General features: G+C 48.8%; 1 protein-coding gene across 1 annotated transcript in view; it reads right to left on the bottom strand.

Annotated features, from left to right (window-relative positions):
* Window positions 1–752: 752 nt before the first annotated feature.
* Window positions 753–22,724, bottom strand: part of DYSF (dysferlin) — a 178,004-nt gene continuing 156,032 nt past the window's right edge. Inside the window, 8 exon segments of the mRNA XM_087965743.1 lie at window positions 753–2,949; window positions 10,921–11,068; window positions 12,563–12,672; window positions 15,346–15,515; window positions 17,277–17,376; window positions 19,066–19,207; window positions 20,598–20,693; window positions 22,247–22,335. Of these exon segments, the coding sequence (XP_087821869.1) occupies window positions 2,911–2,949; window positions 10,921–11,068; window positions 12,563–12,672; window positions 15,346–15,515; window positions 17,277–17,376; window positions 19,066–19,207; window positions 20,598–20,693; window positions 22,247–22,335 (894 nt within the window). The 3' untranslated portion in view covers window positions 753–2,910.

Raw genomic sequence — 22,724 nt, 5'->3', positions numbered from 1 at the left:
CAACCAACTCAGGTCTTGGCTGGCTGTTCTCATAAGTGGAGTAATCTGGTGCATGGAGTATGTCTGCACATCCAGCCCCCCTTTCACCTACCCACCCACCCAATTCAGGCTCTGGAAAACCACACATCGCCAGCATCCAGATTTAATAGCATTTGGTGAGTAACTGTAGTGCAAATATTGCTTCGAAGGACAGAGACAGGTGAGAAGGAAAACGTGCCATCCCCCCTCCTGGATTCCAGAACAGTTTAGAAGTGGATTGAAGAGCCGGATTCTGGGTTCTGTCTCAGGTTAGGGGCCCAACTTGCTGTGGCCAACTCACCCCGGGACAAGAGTTACTCTAAGAGCCAAGAAACAGTGGGGACCGAATCATCCAAAGAAAGGATGAAAAAGTAGGGACAGAACGAAAGGTGAATGGCAACGATTAAAACGGCTTTGTGTTCAATTGAATTGTTAAATTAAATTGGCTGCGGCAAGGGGAGGACCGTGGTGAATTGGCGGCGGAGAGCATGGATGGTGGCGAATTGGCTGCAGCCAGTTGTCCTGTTTTGCAGCAACGATGGTGGCGCAGGAGAATGTATAAAGAACCAGGAAGAGGTTTTCGTTACAATATTGGGGGGGATGATCCCCAGTTATGAACAGCCTGCCGTGACCTTCCCAAGAATTTAACCCTCTCCTTAGACATTTGGAAGGACGTTTCTGGAAACCCTCAAATCTCTATTGCTTCTTGCTTTTGAAGTACGGTAGTCCTCAACTTACAACGGAGCCCAAAATTTAATGTTGCCAAGTTAAGGGAGCTTTTCCCCTCTTTCACGACTTTTCTTGCCCCAGCCGTTAAGCAAATCCCTGCAGCGGAGTAACACCGTTGTTAAGCGAGTCTGACCAATGGTGGGATTCAAAAAAAATTTTTTTTTTTACTACTGGTTCTGTGGGCGTGGCTTAGTGGGTGTGGCAGGGGAAGGATACTGCAAAATCTACATTCCCATTAGCCACACCTGGAAGCCGTACAGGAGCTGTACAGGGCAGCCCCAGAGCAAACCCTGCGAGGAAAATGCTGGTGGGGGGTGTGTGGATCTCTGATCTTTCGGGATCCTGATCCAGAATCCATTCTGGTCCGGAGGGTGGCTGGACATCAGGGAGGATGGAAAGAGAAGACCAGCATTGTCTCTCGGCCTTATCAGCTGTTGCTGCAGGAAAGTCCTTGATAGGGTACCATTCAGTGGTGGGATTCAAATATTTTACTACCGGTTCTGTGGGTGTGGCTTGGTGGGTGTGGTGTGGCTTGGTGGGCGTGGTTTATGGGCGTGGCTTGGTGGGCATGGCAGTGGTTAGAGTGCAGTACTGCAAGCTACTCCTACTGCAATTTGGCAGGTCGAATCCCACCAGGCTCGGGGTTGACTCAACCTTCCATCCTTTTGAGGTGGGTAAAATGAGGAGCCAGATTGTTGGGGCAAGAGGCTGACTCTGTAAACCGCTTTGAGAGGGCTTTAAAGCCCTGTAAAGTGGTATATAAGTCTAAGCGCTATTGCTAGTGCTGTACTGCAAAATCTCCATTCCCTCCCCACCCCACTAACCTGCTTTCCAGCTCCGTTCTCCTGTGCAGGGCAACTAAAGAAGACCCAGCCAATCAGCTGGGACTCAATGGGAGGCATACAACAGATGGGGTTGGCGGGGCCAGCCAGAGGTGGCATTTGCTGGTTCTCCAAACTCCTCAAAATTTCCACTACCAGTTCTCTAGAACTGGTCCAAACCAACTGAATGCCACCTCTTGAGTCTGACTTCCTTGTTGACTTCGCTCATCATAAGGTCGCAAGAAAAGGGATCTGCGGCCATCATAACTATGGGCCAGTGGCCAAGCATCCGAATGTAAATCACGTGGACTACCGGGATGTCGCAACCATCATAAGGGTGGGGGAAAAAAAATGGTTGTAAGTCACTTTTTCCGGTGCCGTTATAACTTGGAACGATCACTGAGCAAACTGTTGTAAGACGAGGATTGCCCACGGGGGGGGCATGAAAGTTGGGGAACTGCCCAGCCGTCTTTTAAGGGCTGGTGGCCCTTGTGACATCCGTGGAGCACCAAGGACGATGCCTTAGGAACGAAGGCACCGCGGACGGGTGCAAAAAACACCACCTCCCATTTTACGTGCGCGTCATTTGCACCTGCACAAAAACGCCCGAAGCTCCTCTGCCAGACAGAACTGTGCACCCAACACTGGTGTGTGTGTGTTGTGTGTGTGTATCTGTCTGTCTGCATTTACCAACTGTGGTGTACGAAAGGGGCCCTAAGGAGGGTTTCCTGTGCTAAGCATGGCAAGGAAGGTCCCTTAGAAAGAGTGACACTCCACCTTACCGCGGTGCTGAATCTCATCCCCGTTTCCTCCCAGGGAGGGGGAGGAATGATGGGAATTGTAGTCCAAACTTCTGGGAGGGAATTCTGCTCCAGCAACCCAAGCAAGGGTCCAAGGCATCACAACAAGCCTGTGATGTAGGCTTCGGTGGTGCAGTTACACGGATGCCCTCTTGGCCCCTTGCTGGGTGCCCTCACCCTCTCTGTGCCACACACCCTTCTCCTTTCTCCAGAGGGATTTCCAGGTTGCTGGGGTCTTGAGGGTCATCGTAGCCCACCACCTTCAAGCGTCTCCAGGAAGGGCTTCCTCTTCAGAAGATGAGACCATGGCTGTGCAGCTTGGGGGGCGGGAAACGTCGCTCCAGCCAGGTCACCGGAGCAGCATTTGGGACAAAACTGGGGAGGGGGCAGGTTTTCAGATCTGGGGGTTTCATCTCCGTCACGCGGTTTCTACAAGGCAACGTCAGTGCTCCTTCCTTCCACGCCGTTGTGGGATGGGGAGGTCTCCTGCCATCTTCGCAGCTCTCCTTGGCCTCTGGCCCGGCTCCAGGGATGGGGTGGGTTCAGCTGAAGGGCTTCACCAGCTTCATGGCGGCGTAGTTCTGCAGAGAGGACAGAAGAACCACAGGGGAGTCAAGGCCAAGAGGTGCCGATCAGAGCAGGGACCGGTGGTGGGACCAAGCTTCTTCTAGAAAGGGCCAACGCCACCATAAATGGAGATCGGTGGCTCTTCTGGGCCATAAACGTAAGAAGTAGTTTTGCCAGGATAGGCAAAATGGCTTCCTTGCCAATTTTTAAAATAGTTTTAAATAGGACGCTTCCTCCTTTCCCTCCTTCCTTCCCTCTTTCCTTCTCCTTCCTTCCTTTCTTCTCTCCCTTCCACCTCCTCCCTTCCCTTCCTTCCTCCCTCCCTTCTCCTTCTTTCCTTCTCCTTCCCTTCCCTCCGTTCACCTCCTCCTTTCTTCACTTCCTTCCTTCCCTTCCTCCCTCCTCCTTCCTCCTCCTTCCTTCCTTTCTTCTCTCCCTTCCACCCTTCCTTCCCTTCCCTTCCTCCCCTCCCTTCTCCTTCCTTCCTTCCATCCTTCCTTCTCCTTCGTTCCTTTCTTCTCTCTCCTTCCCTCCCTTCCACCTCCTCCTCTCCTTCTTCCTTCCTTCCTTCCTTCCTTCCTCTCCTTCCTTCCTTCCTTCCTTCCTTCCTTCCTTCCTTCTTTCCTTCCTTCCTTCCTTCCTCCCTTCCTTCCTTCCTTCCTTCCTCCTCCTCTCTTCCTTCTCCTTCCTTTCTTTCTCTCTCCCTTCTACCTCCTCCCTTCTTCCTTTCCTTCCTCCCTCCCTTCTCCTTCCTTCCTTCCTTCCTTCCTTCCTTCCTTCCTTCCTTCCTTCCCTTCTTCCTCCTTCCTTCCTTTCCTTCCTTCCTTCCTTCTCTCTTCCTTCCTTCCTTCCTTCCTTCCTTCCTTCCTTATTTACTTACATACTTAAACTAGACATAGACCCAATTCCTGCAACAATACTTCGTATGTTTTAGCCTCCAGCCCCCTGATCATCCTTGTTGCTCTTCTCTGCATCCTTTCCAAGAGTCTCAACATCTTTGTTTACATCATGGCGACCAAAACTGGATGCAGGATTCCTGGTGTGGCTGTACCAAGGCCTTACAAAGTGGTACGAACACTTTATAGGATCTTGATTCTGTCTACATATACCTGATCTGATCCCTTACCCCCCGGTAAGCCTCACAGTTACAGAGGTTAAACAAAGATGGAGAGAGTGTAAAGCTCTGGAGCATCCCAGAAGAAGCCATCTTTCCCCCGACCATCGCTAACTGCAACAGCCCCTTTAGGTAGGAGGAGCATGGCGGCAAACGAGCCCCCGACTCTCACCTCAGAGGAGGACACCCTGAACTGTCAGGGTGGCAGCCTCTGTTTCTCTGTCAAGGATGTGTTGATACTCACTTTGTCCCAACTTCCTGTCACCTCTGGGGAAGACTTTCCCCATCCTGGACAGGTAGGGAGTGAAGCCACAGGTGCCAGATCTCATGTTTTGACTCGTGTATCCTGCACGAGTCCAAAAGAGGGCTGTGAAAATATCTACAGACCCCTCACATCCTGGACATAAACTGTTTCAACTCCTACCCTCAAAAGGAGCTATAGAGCATCACTCTGCTAAACTAATAATTCCCTCAACACTGTCCAACTATTTACAAAGTCTGCACTACTATTACTGTTAAATCTTCTCATCACTCCTTATCACCCATCCCCTCCCACTTGTGACTGTATGACTGTAACTTTGTCGCTTGTATCCTTACGATTTCTCTTGACTGTTTCCTAGTATGATTTGATTGCTTATTGTACCCTATGACTATCATTAAGTGTCGTACCTGATGATTCTTGACTCTGGAAAAATGTATATTTTCTTTTATGTACACTGGGAGCATTTGCACCAAGACAAATTCCTTGTGTGTCCAATCACACTTGGCCAATAAAGAATTCTATTCTATTCTATTCTATTCTATTCTATTCTATTCTATTCTATTCTATTCTATTCTATTCTATTCTATTCTATTCTATTCCATTCCATTCCATTGACTGTTTCCTAGTATGAATTGATTGCTTATTGTACCCTATGACTATCATTAAATGTTGCACCTTATGATTCTCGACTCCTGATGAATGTATCTTTTCTTTTATGTACACTGAGAGCATTTGCACCAAGACAAATTCCTTGTGTGTCCAACCACACTTGGTCAATAAAAAGAATTCTATTCTATTCTATTCTATTCTATTCTATTCTATTCTATTCTATTCTATTCTATTCTATTCTATTCTATTCTATTCACTGTTTCCTAGTATGATTTGATTGCTTATTGTACCCTATGACTACCATTAAGTGTTGTACCTGATGATTCTTGACTCTTGATGAATGTATCTTTTCTTTTATGTGCACTGAGAGCATTTGCACCAAGACAAATTCCTTGTGTGTCCAACCACACTTGGCCAATAAAGAATTCTATTCTATTCCGTGATCTCACATGCTTTTCTTTGGGGCCAATAGAATTAATCTCACCCCAGATAATCGCCCAGGGCACCCATCTCAAGAGAAATGAGTGAGCCAATGACAGGTGTCCCTTTTGCTTGCAACCTCTCCTGCAAAGCGGGGGGTGGGGGGTTGTCTAATTATTCTACAAAGCACCAGAGAACAGGACAAGAATCAAGGGATGGAAATTACTCAGGGAGAGGAGCTCCCTGGAGGTTTCTAAGAAGAGGTTGGACAGCCATTTGTCTAGAATTATATAAGGACTTTGGACTAGAAGACCTCCAAGGTCCCTTCTGACTCTGTTATTCTGTTATTCTGCTGTTAACACAGATTTATTGGCGGGTTGGAAGCAGCCTTGCATTCCCAGTCGGGGTCAGGGGGGGCTGTGGAGAAGGAACAGCCAAATCCTCCCCCTTCCCCGCTTTGCCGCAGGCTGCCTCCCCGGCAGGAGCCGGCTGCAGACATCTAAAGACAGCCTTGCTTCCCTTTCTCCGGAGGGAGCCAGTTTACGGGCAGGTTGACAGCGCTGGAAAAAGCTCTCCTGAAACCCGGCTTTGATTCAGACACACACACACACACACACACACACACACACACACGCGCGCGCGCACACCAGGCAGGCAGGGGGTTCCCTTCACAACCCACTGGATTGAATTAGGGAGGCCAATGCCAGAAAAAGAAAAAGGGAGGGAGGGAGGGAAGGGAGAGGGAGAGAGGGAGGAAATGAAAAAGGAAGTGAGGAAGAGGAAGGAAGGAAGGAAGGAAGGAAGGAAGGGAAGGAAGGAAGGAAGGAAGGAAGGAAGGAAGGAAGGAAGGAAGGAAGGAAGAGGAAGGAAGGAAAGGAAGGAAGGAAGGAAGGAAGGAAGGAAGGAAGGAAGGAAGGAAGGAGGAAGGGAGGGTGGGAGAGAAAGAAAGAAAAGGAGGAAGAAGAGGGAGGGAAGGAAGGAAGGAAGGAAGGAAGGAAGGAAGGAAGGAAGGAAGGAAGGAAGGAAGAAAGAAAAAAAAGAAAGAAAGAAAGAAAGAAAGAAAGAAAGAAAGAAAGAAAGGAGGAGGGAGGAAGGGAGGATGGGAGAGAAAGAAAGAAAGGAGGAGCAAGAGAAAGGGAGGAAGGAAGGAAGGAAGGAAAGTAGGAAGGAAGGAAGGAAGGAAGGAAGGAAGAAAGAAGAAAGAAAGAAAGAAAGAAAGAAAGAAAGAAAGAAAGAAAGAAAGAAAGAAAGAAAGAAGAGGAGGGAGGAAGGGAGGATGGGAGAGAAAGAAAGAAAAGGAGGAGGAAGAGAAAGGGAGGAAGGAAGGAAGGAAGGAAGGAAGGAAGGAAGGAAGGAAGAAAGAAAGAAAGAAAGAAAGAAAGAAAGAAAGAAAGAAAGAAAGAAAGAAAGAAAGAAAGAAAGAAAGAAAGAAAAGAAAGAAAGAAAGAAAGAAAGAAAGAAAGAAAGAAAGAAAGAAAGAAAGAAAGAAAGGAGGAGGGAGGAAGGGAGGGTGGGTGGGAGAGAAAGAAAGAAAAGGAGGAGGAAGAGAAAGGAGGAAGGAAGGAAGGAAGGAAGGAAGGAAGGAAGGAAGGAAGGAAGGAAGGAAGAAAGAAAGAAAGAAAGAAAGAAAGAAAGAAAGAAAGAAAGAAAGAAAGAAAGAAAGAAAGAAAGAAAGGAAGAACCAGCCCTGGAAAGAGATCAGCAGCCAGCAGCAGCCAAGGAGCAGGAGACGTAGGGGGTGGGGGTGGGGGTTTGAGCCATTTCTGCAGGCATCCAAAGTTGTCTTGCAGTCTGGGGGAAGGGGAGGGGGAGGAATGCCCCTCCCTCTCCCCTCCCCGGTCAAGAAGCCTAAGGGAAGGTTTGTCCTTCTGCTCCATTAGCTCTTTTCTCTGCTGGAGCCTTCTAATTAATTTCCCATCGTTTGGACTTTCACGGGAAGCCCGCCAGAATATTGTAGCTCTGGTTTTTAGGGTTGGTCTGCAGGTGAGCAGTTCTTCCCGTCTGGCTGGAAACTCCAGCCTAGTCCTCGACATACGGCCGTTCATTTAGAGACACAAGAGTGGCACTGAAACCGGTTGACCTTACAACCGTTTCCCCCCACTTACGACCATGAGAAGCATCCCTAGGGTCACTTGATCAGAATCCGGATGCTTAGCGACCGGCTCGTATTGCAGTGTCCCCGGGTCACGGTGATACCCTTCCCCACTCCTTCTAGCGCTGATGCTGTTATCTAGTTGGGTCATGAAAGGCCTGCAAGGAAACAACCCAGCTCAGAGAGCACCGAGGGTCTTTGGACTCAGGTAACAGATAAGAGCTCATCAGAGTGGGAAGGGAACTTGTAGGTCATCTAGTCCAACCCCCTGCCTAAGCAGGAGTCCCTACACCATTTCTAACAAATGGAAGTCCGGTCTCTTCTTGAAGGTCTCAAGTGATGAAGCTCCCACAACTTCCGAAGGCAACTTCTGTTCCATCGGATGATGGTTCTCACTGTCAGAAAATTTCCTCCTTATTTCCAGGTTGAATCTCTCCTGGTTCAGTTTCCATCCATTATTCCTTGTCTGGCCTTCAGGTGCCTTGGAAAATAGCTCGAACCCCTTCCTCCTCTCTGGGGCAGCCCCACAAATACTGGAAGACTGCTATCCTGTCTCCCCTGGTCCTTCCCTTCACTAGACTAGCCAGGCCCAGTTCCTGCAGCCGTTCATCGTATCTCCAGATCTTTGATCATCTTAGGTAGATTAACAGAGTTGGAAGGGATCTTGTAGGTCATCTAGTCCAACCCCCTCTGCCCAAGCAAGAGACTCTATATCAGTTTTGACAGATGGCAGTCCAATCTCTTCTTGAAAGCCTCCAGGGATTAAGTTCCCACAACTTCCAAGGGCAACTTCTGTTCCATGGGTTGATTGTTCTCACTGTCAGAAAGTTTCTCCTTGTTTCCAGGTTGAATCTCTCCTTGTTCAGTTTCCATCCATTATTCCTTGTGTGGCCTTTGGGTGCTTTAGAAAATAGCTTGATTCCCTTCCTCCTCTCTGTGGCAGCCCCTCAAATATTGGAAGACTGCTATCCTGTCTCCCCTGGTCCTTCTCTTCCCTAGACTAGCCATACCCGGTTCCTGTGACCATTTATTGTATGTTTTAGCCTCCAGTCCCCTCATCATCCTGGTTGCTCTTCTCTGCACTTTTTCTAGATTCTCAACATCTTTTTTATAGTGTGGTGACCAAAACTGGATGCAGTACTCTAGGTGTGGTCTTACAAAGGCTTTACAAAGCCACGGGTTGCTGACTCCCAGCCTAGTGGAAATGTCCTGCTTCAGCCCCCTCCCCTAACTCCCCCTGCCCTACCCCAATGGTGGACCGATTAACGTCTTAGAAATTATTCTCTAATGCAGTGATCCCCAACCTTTTTTATGCTGCGGCCCGGTACCGGCATCAGCTGGGCACCGCCATCTTGTTTTGATGAAAAAGTGCTTCCGGTGAGCTCACCGGAAGCACTTTTCATCAAAACAAGATGGCGGCGCCAGCGCTCCGGTGAGCTTTTCCGGGTAGAAGCGCTGGCGCCGCCATCTTGTTTTGATGAAAAGTGCTTCCGGTGAGCTTTCTACCGGAAAAGCTCACCGGAAGCACTTTTTCATCAAAACAAGATGGCGGCGCCCAGCAAACCAGCAGCCCGGTAGGACTTGTTTCACGGACGGTACCGGTCCATGGACCGGTGGTTGGGGACCCCTGCTCTAATGCTTCTGTTTCCCACCTGCAATCAGAATGACAGAACAGCAGAACTGGAAGGGCCCTTGGAGGACTTCTAGTCCAGCCCCCTGATCAAGCAGGAGACAAATGGTTATGCAGCCTCTTCTTAAACACTTCCAGTGTTGGAGCATTCACAACTTCTGGAGGCAAAGTTGTTCCTCTGATTAATTGTTCTCACTGTCAGGAAATTTCTCCTTAGTTCTAAGTTGCTTCTCTCTTGGATTAATTTCCATCCATCGTTTCTTCTCCTGCTTTCAGGTGCCTTGGAGAATAAGTTGACCCCACCTACCCCCCCTCTTCTTTGGGGCAACCCCACAGATCCTGGAACAGAATCATTTGTGAGACGAATCCACAAAGCCGTCTCACTGCTGCGTTCTGGGGCTCCCCTTCTCCACCACACCCCTCCCTCCCTCCCTCCCTCCCCCTGCCCTGCCCCTCCCCTCCCCACTCGTGGGGTTGCCAAAGAGTAATGTGGAACAGAACAGCGCAAAGACCCAGATTCAGGGTGAGACATTCAAGTCAGCAACCTCAGAATTTGCGGGGAGGGAATGAAAGACTTCTTCCAAAGGAGAGAAATTCCAGGACATGCCTCGCTTGCGTTCCAGGAACGGCGAGTCGGGCTGCCCAAACTTTTCATACATGGGGTTTCCATGGCTCTCCTGCTCCGTCCCAACCACAACGCCGAGCCCCTCCATCCTTTGAGGGGCTCTGAAGAGTTGACCCCCTACCCTGAGCAAGGACGACCCTGGCTGGGCGCCTCTGCTTAAAAATATGGGGAGCGGGGACCAAGAAATGGTTCCATAACATTGGATAAGAGCCACAAAGCTGTCGAAGGGATACTTTGAAGGTCATCTACTCTCACCCAAGAAAAGGCCCTGAGCAGCAATCTCTTCTGATTTACATAAATCAATTAAATATATGTATATTTTTTGAAAATATTTTCTGTCCAACTTCTTGGACAGAACGAAAACCTTTGCCACCAGAGTGTGCTACATTGTGCAAGCAGGATTTTAAGAGGCTTCCGTTGGGGTTTCAGATTAGATTTAGATTTAGATTAACAGAGTTGGAAAGGACCTTGTAGGTCATCTAGTCCAACCCCCTCTGCCCAAGCAGGAGACCCTACACCATTTCTGACAAATGGCAGTCCAATATCATCTTAAAAGCTTCCAGGGATAAAGCTCCCACAACTTCCAAAGGCAATTTCTGTTCCAGTGGTTAATTGTTCTCACTGTCAGAAAATTCCTCCTTATTTCCAGGTTGAATCTCTCCTTGTTCAGTTTCCATCCATTATTCCTTAGTCTGGCCTTCGGGTGCCTTGGGAAATAGCTTGACCCCCTTTCTCTTCTCTGTGGCAGCCCCTCAAATATTGGAAGATGCTCTCCTGTCTCCCCTGGTCCTTCTCTTCCCTAGACTAGCCAGGCCCAGTTCCTGTAACCATTCTTCATATGTTTTACTCTCCAGTCCCCTAATCATCCTGGTTGCTCTTCTCTGTACTTTTTCTAGAGCCTCAACATCTTTTTTAGTGTGTGATGACCAAAACTGGATGCAGGACTCTAGGTGTGGCCTTACTAAGGCTTCACAGAATGGTATTAGTACCTCCCTTGATCTGGATTGTATCCCTCTGTTAATGCAACTTAAGATTGCATTGGCAATCTTGGTTGCCACTGTACATGGCTGGCTCATATGTAGCTGGTTGTCCACTAAGACTCCAGTCCCAAAGCCCCAGGAGAAGACAGGTTTGAGAAGAAGATGAAAGAAAGAGTCCAGAGGAGAGAAAAGGGAGGAAGAAATGGAAGGAAGAGAGAAGAAGGGATGAAGTTCGAAAGCCCCGCGATCTTACCGGGAAGGCGTAGATGAAGATCCCCAGGAAAAGCAACAGAACGAAGACAATGAGGAAGATGAGAAAGACCCACTTGAACCTTCTCCACAAGATGTACTTCAAGGTCTTGTAGGGCGAGGTGAACCACAGGAAGGAGGTCTCCGGGCGCCTGCAACCAAGAGCATCTCAGTGGGGGGAGGAAGTTAAGATCACCCGGCATAGGACCCGCAACCCCATCATGGGCCCAGGATGGACCAGTTATGGCCAGGGTGCCAAGCCTGGCTTTTATACACAGCGGGGAGGCCTTCCTACACCTTGTCTCTGATTTCTCTGGAAAGGAAAGTCAAGAACACCTTGGACCAGTGGTTGCCAACCGGTGGACTGCGGCCCGTGAGAAAATTTTGTTGGGCCACAGAGAAATCTCACCCCCAGAGCACCCTCACAAAGCAATTAATACAGGCTGCACAGAAACACAAGGCTGCACCGCCCACATGGCCCGCGGGATCCCTCCCCACCCACTCACTCCTTACCCGGTAAACTTGCCTGCTAAACTGCTATTTTTCCTTTTTCCGACCATCATCTGTTCTGCTGTGCCGGGAGATTTAGATTAGCTAGGAAGCAGAAAATGGTTGGATTTCTTGCTTTCTAGCTAGTCTTTAGATCTTTGGCTCAGCATAGCCGAACCTCCCTTAGGACTGAAGTTTTGCTTGCAAGTAAATTCAGTGCAGACTCACGGCAAGCAAATTTGAGAGACTGAGCTAGCCGATGACAGATAGATAGATCACTCAATGATTCTGTGAGCAACTCAATCTGCCTGCCTGCTCTGCCTGATTTGGGGTAAAAGTTGCTCTTTTTTAAAATAAAAAATTCCAATATCTACATGCATGGTGTGTTGTGAGTTAATTTTGTGAGTTTGCTTGCTAGCAAATTTTATGAGTTTGCTTGCAAGCAAATTTTATGTGACAGACTGAGCTAGCCAATGGCAGATAGATAGATCTCTGAATGAATCTGTGATTCTGTGAGCAACTCAATCTGCCTGCTTTGCCTGATTTTGGGTAAAAGTTGCTCTTTTTTAATAAAAAATTCAATATTTACGTAAATATTGATAATATTTACATACAAGCCATGCCCAGCCAGTCACATGATCATCAAGCCACACCCACACATTAGGCCACATCCACAGAACCGGTTAGTGGTCCCTGGGATCTAAAATTATGAGTTTGGTGGTCCCTGAGGTCCAAAAAGTTGGCCTTAGACTAGGGCTCTTCAATCTTGGCAAATTTAAGATTTGTGGACTTCAGCTCCCAGAATCCCCCAGTCTGCGACTTTAAGACTGGTGGACTTCAGCTCCCAGAATTCCCTAGCCAGCTTTGTTTTCTGGGGAATTCTGGGAGTTGAAGTCCACAGTCTTAAAGTGGCCAAGGTTGGAGACCTTGTGATATTTGTAAGTGTGAGACCCTGTGATATTATTGACATGCATTCTTTTCTTTTTCAATTTCCCCCTCTTCCCCAAGCATGGCTATATGTGAGAGGCAGCAGTATTGGAACCCATAGTTACTTCACAGATTTCCCTTAAAAATTCTTCTCATTCTCTGCAGCGGACTCCAAAGAGGAAGAGAAATCAAACCAAACCAACCCTTGCACTTCTCTTGGCGGCTCTTACTTTGGGTCTTCTAGCTTGGGGTTCATATTGGGTTCATCCCGGCCCAGCCCAGCTGGCCGTTCTTCATGCTCTTGTTCATTGATGATCTCCAGCGTCATCTCCAACTTGCCCTGCAAAAGGGAGTGAAAGGAAGAGGTGAGTGAGGCCACATTTGAAGACCCGGAGTAGTGGTGAAATGCTACCGGTTCAGCCCGGTTCAGCCGAACTGGTAGTAAAAAAAAAGCTCCCACGATCAGCTAAGAGGAGAAAGAAAAGCACAGGATCAGCCCTTCCATCCGCCCCTGTGCATTTCTCTCCTTTATCCTCTCAGTGTCGGGGTTCCGGCAGTTATTTTGAGTGGTTCGGAGAACCAGCAAATGCCACCTCTGACTGAACCCCACAGTCCTCCTCCTCCTCCTCCTCCTCCTCCTCCTCCTCCTCTCCTGCCTACTTCCTCCTAGCACTGATGATGTAACCTAGTTGGGTCAGGAAACGTCTGCAAGAAAAACACCAAGCTCAGAGAGCACCAAAGACCCCACAAATCCTCCTCCTTCTCCCCCTCCTTCCCACAAATCCCACTCTCTTCTAGAACGGATGATGCTCCCAAGCTGGGTCATGAAACGTCTGCAAGAAAACCACCCAGTTCAGAAACTACCGAGAAGCCCACCATCCAACACCGAGTTCCAAAGATTCTCCTTTCTAAGGAGGTCTCAGAAGCCCAAAAGAAGCCCAGTGAAGCAACTCCCGAGACCCTGAGTTTGAATCATGGAAATTTCCAACAGAGGTGGTAATTCAGCCGGTTCTGACCAGTCCTGGAGAACCAGTAGCGGAAATTTGGAGTAGTTCAGAGAACCGGCCAATCCCACCTCTGACTGGCCTTGCCAACCCCATCTATTCTCTGCCTCCCATTGAGTCCCAGCTGATCAGCTGGGTCTCCTTTGGTTGCCCTGCACAGGAGAACGGAGCTGGAAAGCAGGTTAGGGAGTGGGGAGGGAATGGGATTTTGCAGTATCCTTCCCCTGCCACGCCCACCAAGCCACACCATGCCCACCAAGCCACGCCCAGAGAACCAATAGTAAAAGATTTGAATCCCACCATGGTACAGAACCTTTGGACAACATACTATACGTGACCCTGCGAGCATCTTCTCAGATATCCCCATAGACATCATTCCTGAACCTGCTTTCTGGAGCCTTCAAAGCTTCTCCAGAACGAAGGTGGGGAGAGGAAGGAGGTTGCCTAGAAAAATCTCAGGGCCTTTTTGCAATTCTTGCAAATGGGAGCAGAATTTGGGGAGCGCGGCCTGCCACTGGCCTCTAAAGTCTAGATATTCCTTCGAAGTCATCCCATTCTAGACCTCACGTCTGCTGTCAGTCGACCACAAGCCAAGCATGGCCCAGAAACCTCTTGGAACTGAAAATTGAGCTTCTGATGTTGCTTTCCTTTGATTCCCTAACCCATAATTGGGGCAGACTTGAGACTTCTTTGATGTTGACATGGTGTTTTTTTTCCCCCTTTCCTGCAGCACGTGGGACCTGGAAAAAGGGCAGCTCTCCAATCACACAGCCGTGCCTGCCATTCTTACTTTTTCAACCCTCCCTGTCTCTGTCCCATTCATTAAGCAGGCAACAAGCCACAACTGGGGTGTAAGTCCACTGCTTCACTGAACATTCAGACCAGAGGTGGGATTCAGCCGGTTCTGACTGGTTCTGGAGAACCGGAAATTTGGAGTAGTTCAGAGAATCGGCCAATCCTACACCTCTGACTGGCCCTGCCAACCCCATCTCTTCTCTGCCTCCCACTGAGTCCCAGCTGATCGGCTGGTTCTTCTTTGGTTGCCCTGCACGGGAGAACTGAGCTGGAAAGCAGGTTAGTGGGGTAGGGAGGGAGGGGATTTTGCATGTCCTTCCCGGGAGTGGGAGGAATGGGGATTTTGCGGTATCCTTCCCTTCCATGCCCACCAAGCCACACCCACCAAGCCACGCCCACAGAACCGGTAGTAATCCCACCACTGGGGTGTTGCTGCTCTGGACTGATGGACCCCGACTTCTATCCTCCACTTCTTCAGAATGTTACGTAGCATCCTAGGCAAACAACATCCTAGCCCTTTCGATAGAGGGACAGACTCAAGATCACATACAAAAAACCACTTGATAATGCCTTGATAAAATTCCACCTCTGGAATACTGCATCCAGTTTTTGGTCACCGCAATATTTAAAAAAAGAAAAAGATCTTGAGACTCTGGAAACGCGTGCCGAGAAGCGCAACAAAGATGATTAGGGGAATATTAGGGAAATATTGAGTCATTCGGAAAACCGGCCAATCCCACCTCTGAGTGGCCCCACCAACCCCGTCTCTTCTCTGCCTCCCATTGAGTCCCAGCTGATCGGCTGGGTCTCCTTTGGTTGCCCTGCACAGGAGAAGGGAGCTGGAAAGCAGGTTAGTGGGATGGGGAGGGAAGGGGGATTTTGCAGTATCCTTCCCCTGCCACGCCCACCAGGCCACGCCCACAGAACTGGTAGTAAAAAACATTTTTGAATCCCACCACCACTGATTAAGAAGTTTGGCACCCTCTAGATCCGTGATGGTGAACTTCCGGCATGCGTGATTGTCTGATTGTCTGGGATCTGCCGTACTGTTCTTGGGGGAGGTTTTTGTAACTGGACACTGGGGGCAAAGTTGGAGGCATTAAAGGGGCTTTTCTTACTTATTTGACTGTGTTGCTTTTGTGCCACATCCTGGGTCATCATCACATCCTATGCCATGCTTTCCCTCCCAGGACAAGCAGGGTGAGAAGACTTACCGCCAGGGCTTTCGTGCCTTCCTGCTCGGTCAGGCAAGGCCACCAACCCTTGACTGTCTTCTGCTCAAACAGCGAGACGTCTCTCTCCCGGCTCGCCAGGAGGTCCAAGTGGCATTTTTCGGCGGTCTTGCTGGGCTTTGGCATGCAGTTGAGGTCCAACTGGATGGAGCCTGGTACGTCCGGAAAAAAAAAAGGGAGTGAAAACGGCGAAGAAAAGGGGCGGAATAGCCAGGTCTCTTGCAGAGGGAGGGGGAGGAAGGAAGGAAGGTAGGAGGGAAGAGGAAGAGGAGGAGGAGGAGAAAGAGAGAAGAGAAGGTGAGGAGGAGGAAAGAAGGAAGGAAGGAGGAAGGAGGAAGGTGAAGGAAGACTTCAGGAGGAGGGAGGGGAAGGAAGGAAGGAAGGAAAGAAGGAAAGAAGAAGTAAAGCAGGCTGTATAAAAAGGAAGGGAGGGAGGGAGGAAGAAGAAAGAAAAAGAAAGAAAGAAATAAAAGAAAGAAAGAAAGAAAGAAAGAAAGAAAGAAAGAAAGAAAGAAAGAAAGAAAGAAAGAAAGAAAGAAAGAAAGAAAGAAAGAAAGAAAGAAAGAAAGAAAGAAAGAAAGAAAGAAAGAAAGGAAGAAAGAAAGAAAGAAAGAAAGAGGAGGGAAGCAAGGAAAGAGGAAGAAGAAAGAAAAGAGGAAGAAGAAGAAAGAAAGAAAGAAAGAAAGAAAGAAAGAAAGAAAGAAAGAAAGAAAGAAAGAAAGAAAGAAAGAAAGAAAGAAAGAAAGAAAGAAAGGAAAGGCAAAAGGCAAAGGGAGGGGAAGCAAGCAAGCAAGGGAGTGAAGGAGCAAGGGAGGAAGAAGAAAGAAAAGAAAAAAGAAAAGAAAAGAAAAGAAAGAAGCCAAACTTTTCCTGGAAGGCTACCTATTTAGGTTTAGCTGGGGGAGGCTGGGCATTTCCTGAAAGCAACTTGGATGCCCAGAATTCAATTTTTGCACGCCATCAAAGACCCAGGGCTGCCGGCTGCCTCCTTGCGGCCTTTCAGGGCCCCTCAAAAAGACTGTTGACCTGTGCCAAGCCCGTGGCGTGCCGTGGGTCACCCTCAGGCTTGGCCCTTTTGTCCCAGGCCCCATTTGTCCCACTCTTCCCTTTTCCCAAGGTGCACTAGCTTCTGTAGATGTGGGGGGATTCCAATACCGTCCCGCAACCACATCAAGTTTTCCTTCTCTTCTACGACTTGAGAGCTGCGCATGAATTCCCCGGTGCCAGTTTTATTGCAACGCTGGGAATTATTTTCATTCCCAGCCGGTAAGGAGTCCCAAACAGTCCCTCGAGATAAGCACCCACCTTTCTCTCTTTTGAATTGCTGCCAACAACTAAAGTGCCAAATGAATTATAAAAAACCCAACCGAAGTACAAAGACCACACAGAGCTTCAAGGATTAATCCGAACAGAATGAATGACTTTGCTTCCTGCAAAGGTTTTTCTACCTTTGCCTGTCCTTTATCCCTTATGGGAGGGGCAATCACCTCCCAGCCTTATTTCCGAGTCGCCCCTTTTGTCTTAGCTGCTCTTGCCTTCTGGCAGCTCTGCGCACATGCACACTGGGAACAGGCTCCCCTTGTTCCTCGGCCTCGCTGCTGCCAGACTCCAGAGGCTCCAGAGTCAGCACCCCACTCCCAGATGGTCCTGGCCCCATCTCTGCATCGGATGCAGGACCCTCATCCGAGTCCTCCCCAAACTCCCTGACTGGTCCCCTTTCTTTCCCACTGTCCGATTCCGCTGCCGTCTGCACAGGCTGCCGGTGAACCACAACACCAGTTCCCCGAGATAACCTCAAATATGCAACCACATTAAAGCAGGAGAGAAGAACGCAGAGGCCAATCAAGCAGCAAGGTATTTATAGGATAGAATGGGAAAAATCTAGAATTGGCCTCCCTGGTTTTACCACTCACCCAGGTAATCATCAAAGGAGAATTTGTCATTGTCCCAGATTTGAAGGACCAGCTGGGGTGCGACTTTATTTTCGGTCTTGTCCAAGCTCCAGAAATGTTCCTGCGTGTGAACATAGAGAAGAAGTCATTGCAAGCAAGGCCGCAGTGATGTTCACCATTACGTAACAGAGTACAGAATAACAGAGTTGGGAGGGACCTTGGAGGTCTTCTAGTCCAACCCCCCCACCCATGGCGGGAGACTTATGCCATTCTGGACAAATGGCTGTCCAATTTCTTCTTGAAAACCTCCAGAGTTGGAGCACCCACAACTTCTGGGGAAAAGGTGTTCCGCTGATTTGTTGTTCTCACTGCCATGAGATTTCTCCTTATTTCTAGATTAGACACCTCTGTGTTGCAGTGCGAACTCTCTGTAGAGAGATCAAACCTCACTCCCTTCCTCACTCCCTGATGATGTTATCTCATTGGGTCATGAAATGTCTGCAGGAAAACCACCCGGCTCAGTGAGCACCAAGGACTCCACAGTTGTTGTCGTCATCCTCATCCTCCTCTTTTTCCTCCTCCTCCTCCTCCTCCTCTTCCTCCTCCTCTTTGCAAACCCTACTCCCTTCTAGTACTGATGATGTTCCCTAGTTGGGTCATGAAATGTCTGCAGGAAAACCACCAAGCTAAGACAGCACCAAGGACTCCACAGTTGTCATCATCGTCCTCCTCCTCTTCCTCCTCCTCCTCTTTGCAAACCCCACTTTCTTCTAGCACTGATAATGTTATCTAGTTGGGTCATGAAATGTCTGCAGGAAAACCACCAAACTCAGAGAGCATCAAGGTTGTCACAGTTCAACCCTAAGATACAAAGATTCTCTTCTATCCACACTAGTAGTATATAAACAGGGAGCAAATCCTACCCTCTTCTAGCACTGATGGTGTTACCTGCTTGGGTCATGAAATGTCTGCAAGAAAACAGCCAAGCTCAGAGAGTACCAAAGACCCCACCGTTCAACCCTAAGCTACAAATATTATCTTCTATCATGTAGAAAACAATGCATGAGGACCCTAATTTCTTCCTTGCGATCCTCACAAATTAACATTCCAATCCAAAGACCGGAGCCCAAATAAAATTGGAAAAAGAACAAGTTGCACACAGATAACTGCTTGGGAACTTGTCACAAACTCCAACCACTTGACTTCCTGTTGTGGTTAGCTGGCAGCAGGTGAGGACGGCTGAAGAGAGTGAGGACTAAGACGAGGGGCCAGGACCATTCGGGAGTGGACTGCTGCCTTCAGAGATGGTGGGGGCTGGCAGCCGCGATGAGGAGGTTCCTGAGGAGCCTGTACCAAGTGCGCGTGCGCGCAGGGCTGCTCGCAGGAAAGAGCAGCTGCAGCAGCACGGGCGACTCGAGAGTAAGGCTGCAAGGTAATGGCCCCTCCTTCAAGAAGATAAAAGTCAGCCGTGAATCGGACGTTCTTTGCAGGAAGCAAAGACGTTTTGAAACTCAGCCTTGTGGACATTACAGTTGGTATTTGAAGACTCTTGTGTTGTAAACTATTTCTTATCTGTTATTCTTGGCAGCCTCGCACAGTTTTGGCGAGGCTCATGCTTATCAAAGTTAATTAGTTTGCAGCAGCCTTTTAACCGGGGATTCGTAAGAATCACTAAAAGGTTTCTGTTCCCTTTGATTCGTGCTCGTTTTATTGGAAAAGGGTTTGGGTCAAAACACTCCCCCAGACCCATCTGTCACAGCTGCTTTTGAGCCTCCCAACAAGGGCCACCTCGGCCTTTCCAGATGCTCACCTTCTTCGCCACGGAGCAGACCTGCTCAGCAGGGAGATAATCAAAGGGGAAGATGAACCTCCAGTTGAAGTTGCCTTCACCTCCCAGGGACCTGTAATGCACATCCGTCTTCTGCTTGTTCTCCTCATAACCAACCAGCCACCTGCAAGCCACGGAAGAAGAGAAGAAAAAGAGAAGAAGAAGAAGAAGAAGAAGAAGAAGAAGAAGAAGAAGAGAAGAAGAGGAGAAGAAGAAGGAGGAGGAGAGGAGGAAGGAGGAGGAGAAGAAAGAGGAGGAGGAAGGAAGAAGAAGAAGAAGAAGAAGAAGAAGAAGAGAAGAAGAAGAAGAAGAAGAAGAAGAAGAAGAAGAAAAGAAGAAAAAGAAGAAGAAGGAAGAAGAAAGAAGAGAGAAGGAAGAGAAAAGAAGACCAGGCCCATCAGCCACCAAAATCAGGAGAACGTGAGCCACTTTGTCAAAGATGGATCCCCCAAAAGTGCTTTCCCCTCCTCATCCAAGAAGCTTCTTCAGTCCTCGGGTGAGAACTTCAGAACTTCTTGGATGAGAGAGTGTTTTCATGGAAAGTCCAGTTGCTTTTTGGGAAACACCTTTGGGGATAACTGCAACATGGACAATTCAGGATCTCCACGGACAAGAAGAAGAAAGGTACCCTTGTCATGAAGCTTTGGGCTATCTACCAGGGGTCGGCTTCAAAAATTTTAGCAATGGGTTCTCGGCCCGGTTGCTGGGTGGGTGTGGCCTAGTCAGCCTCCTGCACCAAAACAGGGGGGTGGATTTTGGCCAGAGGTGGGATTCAGCAGGTTCTGACCAGTTCTGGAGAACCGGGAGCGGAAATTTTGAGTAGTTCGGAGAACTGGCCAATGCCACCTCTGACTGGCCCCGCCAACCCCCATCTCTTCTCTGCCTCCCATTGAGTCCCAGCTGATCGGCTGGCTCTTCTTTGGTTGCCCTGCATAGGAGAACGGAGCTGGAAAACAGGTTAGTGGGGTGGGGAGGGAAGGGGGATTTTGCAGTATATCCTTCCCTTGCCACACCACCAAGCCACGCCCACCAAGCCACGCCCACCAAGCCACACCATGCCCACCAAACCATGCCCACCAAGCCATGCCATGCCCACCAAGCCACGCCCACCAAGCCATGTCCACATAGCTATGCCCACAGAACCAGGCAGTAAAAATGTTTGAATCCCACCACTGTTTTTTGCCCTCTACAAGCTCTGGAGGTTTTTCTCAAACCTTCAGGAGGGCCAAAATGGCCTCCCTGGGCTCCGGAGGTTCTCTGGAAGCTGGAAACGGGCCCATTTCTGGCCTTCTCGAACTTCCGGGAGGCCCGTTTGTTCTCCCTCCTTGAGCCTCCACGCACGCCCTGCCCTTGCCTGCATCCAAAATGGGCCACGTGGGGACTCCTGGGAGGGGAAGGGTGGGTGGGGCCAGCCAGGGGTGGGATTTGGGGTTTCTCCAAACTGCACAGAATCTTAGCTAAGGGGCTCTCCCGAACCCCCGCGAACCCCTCAGCAGCCCAGCCCTGCTACCTACCCTTTCACGTAGATGTCGCTCATTTTCTGGCCGGTGATGCTGAGGTCATCCAGGATGACGTCTTGGGCATTCCAGACAATGCAACGCAAGTAGAACCTGGAAGAAACAGCCCAGATGGGGTTCAAGAGTCTCTTGTCAAAGAGAAGAAGAGCAGATAAGTCAAGTATAGAAATATAGGAGGGTCTTTCACTACAACCAACAATGGAACCGCCACTTCCTGGCTGTTCTTTGGATCGGCTTTGTAACTAAAGATCAGGGCAGTCCATGGCATTTCCTGTTCTCCTCTTCCTCCCAGAAGGAAGCCACCAGATTGTTGGAACATCCCAAGCGGGAAATGCCATCTCTACCTAGTTCCACCTCCCAGAAACAGAATTCACAAGCCATTTCAGTAGCTTCGGTAGCCCTCCAGGGATGAACCTGCTCTCCTGAATCGGTTGGCCTACAGAATGCAGGATAACAGAGTTGGAAGGGACCTTGGAGGTCTTCTAGTCCAACTCTCTGGCCAAGCAGAAGACCTTATAGCATAATTAGACAGTTGGCTGTCCAAGCTCTTCTTTCAAACCTCCAGTGAGGGAGCTTCTGAAGGCAACTTCAGAACTTCTTCTGAACAACTTCTGAAGGCAAGCTGTTCCATTAGTTAATTGTTCTCACGGTTAGGAAGTTTTTCCTGAATTCTAGGTGGTTTCTCTCTTTTATTAGTTTCCATCTGTTGCTTCCTGTCCTGCCTTCAGGTGCTTTGAAGAACAGGTTGACACTCCCCGCTCTTCTGTAGCAGCCCCTCAAATATTGGAACACTGCTATCATGTCACCCGTGGTCTTCCTTTGAATTAAAGGTAGCTGTGCTTCTTCTCAGAGTAGCCATGTTCTTTCTTTTGCTGTGTCCCATTGAGATGGTGGAGGACAGGAAGGCCTGTAGGAACGTTGTCCATGGGGTCGCAATGGGTCAGACATGACTTCCCAGATAACAACAACAATTGAGAGCCAGCTTGTCCTGAGTATCTAGGTGACCATGTTGAGGTTCTTCTTGTACTATACTGGCCATGGACATGCACTATGTTAACAACTTGGCAACTGAACAGTCCATGGCAAGGAGGCCATGTTGGTTGCAATCCTTCGTGGTTGCAATCCTGGAGATCACTACTATAGAGGGGTTGGGAATGAACTTATTGGTCGTGGTGGTTAAATCCAGGCTCCGTGTTCAAAAACAACCTTTCTCTAAAGGCCAAGTGATGGTAGAGAAGCTTCGGGGTCTTCTTTCACTGTCCATCTTGAGGGCTAACTAGAGTTAGGAAGAAGATTTTCAGCAAGATGAAACCAGTCACATTCATCCGATTGTCCATGGCAGGGATCTCCAACCTTGGCAACTTTAAGCCTGGAGGACTTCAACTCCCAGAATTCCCCAGCTAGCTTTTCTGGCTGGGGAATTCTGGGAGTTGAAGTCCTCCAGGCTTAACGTTCTTAAGGTCAATGGCAGTGTCTCTCAACCGTGGCCCCTTGAAGATTGGTGGACTTCAACTCCCAGCTTTCCCCAGCCAGCCAGAATTCTGGGAGTTGAAGTCCACTCATTTTCAAGGGGCTGAGGTTGAGAAACACACTGGTTTATGGGGAAAGCTACATGCATGAAAAACCTTGAGAGGGGAGGCCATTACCTCTTTGCTCTTCGTGGGGTCACGTTGAATGGTGGCCCTGGTGGCCCGAGGGATTTTGGAAACAGGTCCACCCAAAGCTGAACTTTGCCCTGTAATGCAAGGGGAAGCCATGAATTAGAGAAGAAGGGTCTCTTTGCAATATCCCTGGCCAAGGATTTGGCTTTGAATGCAACTTCCTGGCTTCGTAGGCAGATAGCTACAGAGTCTGTCTCTTGGGACATCAGTGGAATTCCTATGGAAGGTAACCAATCTCTCTCCATCGTCTTCCTGTCTATTGTGATGGTTTGCTAAGGACTGGTCATTGGTCCAAGTGTTCTGTCCTAAACTTCCCCAAAAAGCACTAAGCCAACTCTAAGTCCCGGAAAAACCTCTTATTAAATGAAAGTGAATTTAGTGCATTCACATTCATCCAACGGTTTGGCAAACAGTCTTGCAAAGGTATACTAATTAGCTCAGACCTTATCTATCCTGGAAAACT

Source organism: Notechis scutatus, chromosome 4 (genome assembly GCF_049901735.1).
Source record: "Notechis scutatus isolate UNSWTSFEM ecotype Mainland chromosome 4, rNotScu1.2, whole genome shotgun sequence".
NCBI classification, from domain to species: domain Eukaryota; kingdom Metazoa; phylum Chordata; class Lepidosauria; order Squamata; family Elapidae; genus Notechis; species Notechis scutatus.
Note: the sequence above shows the minus strand (reverse complement) of the source record. Positions and strands in the feature narration are given on the sequence as shown.